The sequence below is a fragment of the Diadema antillarum genome, unplaced genomic scaffold, assembly GCF_040938485.1.
Source record: "Diadema antillarum isolate AM-2024a unplaced genomic scaffold, OU_Dant_1.0 seq00001626_RagTag, whole genome shotgun sequence".
Lineage (NCBI taxonomy): Eukaryota > Metazoa > Echinodermata > Echinoidea > Diadematoida > Diadematidae > Diadema > Diadema antillarum.
In genome coordinates, this window is record NW_027272335.1 from 71,598 (window position 1) to 76,518 (window position 4,921).

The 4,921-nt window shown below is 41.2% G+C and overlaps 1 protein-coding gene across 1 annotated transcript; it reads right to left on the reverse strand.

Moving 5' to 3' along the window:
• Positions 1-1,092: 1,092 nt before the first annotated feature.
• LOC139711221 (uncharacterized) lies at positions 1,093-3,539 on the reverse strand. Its single transcript, XM_071623140.1, has one exon. The coding sequence runs from the start codon at positions 3,272-3,274 to the stop codon at positions 1,769-1,771; it is 1,506 nt and encodes a 501-aa protein (XP_071479241.1). The 5' UTR covers positions 3,275-3,539; the 3' UTR covers positions 1,093-1,768.
• Positions 3,540-4,921: the final 1,382 nt, after the last annotated feature.

Below are 4,921 nucleotides of genomic sequence, written 5' to 3' on the forward strand. Positions count from 1 at the left end.
TAAAAAAGGGGCAAATCCATAGTACTTGAAATCTCACGTTTTCTTTTAAAAACATCAGATAAGATATCTATTCACTAACGTAGTAACATCAGCTTCTAAATAGATTGGGCCAAAGTGAGTTGCTTAATCTTGCCCACATAAATTAGATAAGTACAGCAATATTCAATAACAACGGTAATAAAGACAATAATGATAGAATCATTCATTCTGCCTATTTGATAGCCTCTTGAGTGTTAGTACTGCTCTTTCATACAATCTTGTCATTTTCTGACATAGAATAACTTTTGTCACGTTGGGTCGAGAGTAGCTATTTGTCAAGGCCCTCTCGCTGTCTGGTGAAGAGAGCCCAGCCGAGTGGGGCTGTCGCTCTCAGCTGGGCTCCTTTCGCTCGCCCGTTACAGCGAGAGTGCCTTGACAAAAGGCTAGGTCGAGAGGGACATCAGGTGTAAAAGTAATTTGTACACGGACGCAAGCATTAGACGGGATTCGAACTCGGGACCTCGGGACTGTTTCAAAGGCAAGAATCTTATCCACTATCCAATCATGCATCCGCTTGTATTGTTCTTTTTTTCGGGAGGGGGTGTATGTATAGAATAGATAAATTTGTGAAATGAGCATTTGCTTTGAGCCATTAATTCCATCAGGAATAAAATCGAACCTTACGCTACCTACAACCTGACTTGCGTCAGTTGCAATGCGCGGTTTCTGTTTTTATCATTTCACACCGTGCCATTAACACCTATCAATTTTATTAACTTAATGCAAAGTTCATTGTACTTCTTCATGGGAAAATTTGAATACTGAGTGATAATTATGTGTATAAGAAGAACAAGTCAATGTTGACAGTTCATAAAAACTTTCCTGTTCAAAGTCAGCCTCTATGGAAATAAACTATATCTACACTGTTTGTGCGCACCAAATTATGATGGTTGCGATGATTGCTCACTGCCACAGTTGAGTAAGTTGGTCACGGAGTTACAGTAAATGATACGTTCAACATTCATGGTGTGGACATCCGTGTGCCTTTCGATAAACTCATTATACAGTAGTCATGACAAAACAGTACTAACGTCGATTAACGTGACCCTTGAGTTTTGAAAACGACTGTAAGGCATATCGGAACATAAACAGTGGTTTCGTACACAAAACATGCTAAGCTACAAAACGTTGGCATTATGATTTGTATGGTGTTCTGAGATTGTTTCTTTGTGTTTAAATCGGGTATTCAATGTTTACATACATGCTTTGGAAAACCTTACCCCTCCTTGAAAAAGTAGAAATAAGTTGCAAATAAACAGCAGTTTGACCTTCCGTATACGAAAATGTACCTCCACCAGTTCATAGTGCATGCTGAAATCTGGATAAAACAAAACATGTTTCTGTTGAATTTAAGTATTATATTTGCTATGTATAGGTAAATCATTGACAGACGAACGATCTTATCAACATCTTGGTTTCAAGACATACAATGATAGAGTGATATTTAGACTATTTCATAGAGTTTCTCGCAGAGGATTTCTAAGTACACATGTACATTCCACTTCATGCAAATCATGATTTCTCGAAGATCGTTCATATCACTCTCACGTCGCTGTTTTTGTTCGTTTTGTACGAGAAGAACGACTATCATTAGTATCACTATCATCATTTGAAGTATATAGAGTTGAATTGTAACACGCTAAAAAAAAAAAAAATCCATCAGGGGAAATAGCTCTTTTTCTCGTTGTCGAGGGAGAGGAAGAGAAGTCAACTGCTTGCAATCAGGGACCTAGAAGTAATCCTTATCTGATGTCACACTTGACTGACTCCCGAGGGTTCTCCCAGTCGATCGACTTCTTGTGTCCCCACGGTAACTGCTCTGATAGACGTAGCCAGGATTATACCCTGCTGGACGTCGGATGGTCGATGGTGAAGACGGCTTTGGCGAGAGAGAGCTGAAAACAGCACTGTCCCCCTCCTCATACTGCAACCACTCCCTAACTCGTTTCTCAATATCTTCACTTCGTAGCTTCTGATCTGGAGGCGCACTCCTCTCTGTCTTGGAGGCCACACGACCATTCCCTGACACTCCAGCTGGTCCGCCTGGACCAGACAGATCTAGTCCACCAAATTCCTCCTGTAGCATTTCAATGAAAATAAAGTCAGCTTCCTCACGACTCACTCCACTGAAGGAATCGCTAAAAAGAGTTGAGTTTGTTTCATCTGTCGATGATGCGTTCCCTGTAGAAGATCTTGATCTTCCAAGGGCAGGGTTTTTTGAATATCGCGTGCCATTCTGTTGATTATATGGATCTGTATGCTTCAGGGTGTCACTCTGTTGAATAGGTACAGGCGGTCTCTGTGTATACACCGGAGGTGGCTCTCCGTTCTTCAGGTTGACAGATTGACGAGGATCAAAATGTCTCACAAATGGATAATCTCCGTGCACTGATCTATTGTGAACATCGAGTGTAGGTTCAGCCATCATTCGCTGACCTGGTGGTGGGAATCCCATTGAAGAGCTGGCTCCTGCATAGATGTCTCGCGGTGGTGCCATGCCAGCATGTATTTGGGGACCGCTTGCAGTCTCTACAGGTGCTCCTGGAGGAAAACTAACGGGTCTGTTTGTGCCATGATTCCTAGCCAGTCTTACGGCAGCGCCCTTACTTTTGGATCCGTCTAAAATAACTGAGTACATGGTCATATCCGCAGCACTCATTGAGTCTGTTGGGGACGTTGGCGGAGACAATTCAAAGGCTGGGCCTGGTACCCCGTTGACCAAGGCTTGTTGACGACGAATTCTCCGATCCTGTCTCAGTCTCCTTCGTCGTTGCAGATCTTCAAAGACTTCGAGGAATGTACGTAAGAGCCAATAGGTGATTTCACTGGCATTTTTCTTTCTTTCACAGAGAAAGGCATGACACTCGAACAGACTGCTATCGGGATTGGAGTCAGTTCTGGTTATAATCGCAAACACACGTGGGTTTTGTTCGTCGGCGACACCATAACAGATATGATGTATTGGAATTAGTACATGTTTTTCCTTTCCGAAGGGCCCATTGAAATCTAAAAAGTGGAAACCTTTCTCCGAAATTTGCAAAGCGGATCGTTGTAATTTTTGACGCTCTTTGAGTTTTATAAGCGCTTCTACGGGTTCTGCGATATACTCCCTTCCATACTCCCCTCGAGCTGGCATCTTTCCCAGGTACTGCACGTTGAATATTGGACATTTCTCGTTGCGCAACACACGGTCCTTTTCCACGCTTTTCCTCTTGATCAAATTCTTTGTCGCCATATCGATATACTCAGGTTATTTCGAGGCAAAATGATTATGTCGTCCGTAAGACTTTCAACTTATGACATGTTGTTTGTGCTCTTTGGGACACGAAATACAATCACCAGTGTCGTACATAGCGGGTGCACATAGTGATGACTGGGTCTTATGTACAGTGCAACGCATTGCTCTGCACAGAGGTCCCATACATCGTGTAATAATAGAGCCTCGCCTTGAAAAGCGGGAAGTCTATCGACCACAAAAATACACACCACCAGTAGGTAAACGAAATCGTCACGCCACACAATAGCAAATACCTCTCTGACGTACCTCTTTTTATCGTGTCTCTCGGGCTTCGCATAGGGAAAAAAAAAAACTATTGTGAAGATGCGCTCGTGTGTGGCATGTGTTCAACCATGGCTCCGGCGCCCCGAACTGGGGCTAAGTACTTTGCTGACGAATAGATAGACAAACAGAATGAAAACATTCTTGGATAGAGCAGATTTCAGAATTGAGGAGATGGGTGACGAGAATATTATTTCATAACCATTACAGGCCGTCTAACCGACATGATTGATTTGGGTTCAGTTCCGCTCACTCATAAGGCCACATATATATATATATATATATATATATATATATATATATATATATAATGTTGACTCGTGTAGCCAGGCTAAATGCAAGAAGATAAACGCATTTGAAATGTTGCGTTATATACTCTGCAAAGTTTGATAATTTCTTGGAAACGCCTATTCAAGACAAATAATTGAATACCACATACAGAAAATCGGATCAGGGCTAGTCACACGCGCAAGGGGGGAATCACTCAAAAGCTTGGGCACATCGTGAGAAGAAATTATTTAAATAGAATGACTCTTAAAAAGGAGGACCTTGGTAGACCAATAACATTGTCTGAAAACATCAAAAAATACATAAAACTTAGCTGCTCGGTTGGGTCCCACCGGGCAACAGACCCGGGGCGGTTTGCGTGAGCTCGTCCATGTCACAGCAGTGCATAATTGTGGTATGAATGAATGTGTTAAAGTATTGATATAACCATGCATCAACCTAATAATCCAGGTAACAGCACCGATCACAATAAAGATGATAAACGACATGTATATTTACTATGATTTCGTTACACGGGAAAGTACACAGCGTCAGCCCACCATATAGACCGCTGCAATATAGTTATGGGGGATGTAATGGTATCAATTTGATTTAAGTTATTCAGATTCATATCAACATTTTCTTTTTCAATGCCATGCATGAAAATGATATGTTTACACAGAAATAATATCCAGACTGTTCTACATGTAACCATGCGAAAAACGTACAGTTTGGCCCTTATGCTAACAAAAATTATGAAACATACAAATGCTATTTTTGTGCTGCATTGTACTTACTCTTACCAACAAAAATCTTTTATAGCTCTTTAGCACGTGTTTCATGAAATAATATAGTATGCATCTATTGCAAAAAAAGTAAAATGATCGATTTCTATGATGCCCAAGTTTGGCTATAATCACGTCATCTGAATGAAAAAAAAAATGCATCAGTCTCTCTTTTGCAGTGTGGTTTCAAGCGGAGTCAACAATGTTGAACACGAATTATCCATTGATATTTACCAAGGCAAACATTTACTTTGAGCTAGATAGTCACCAA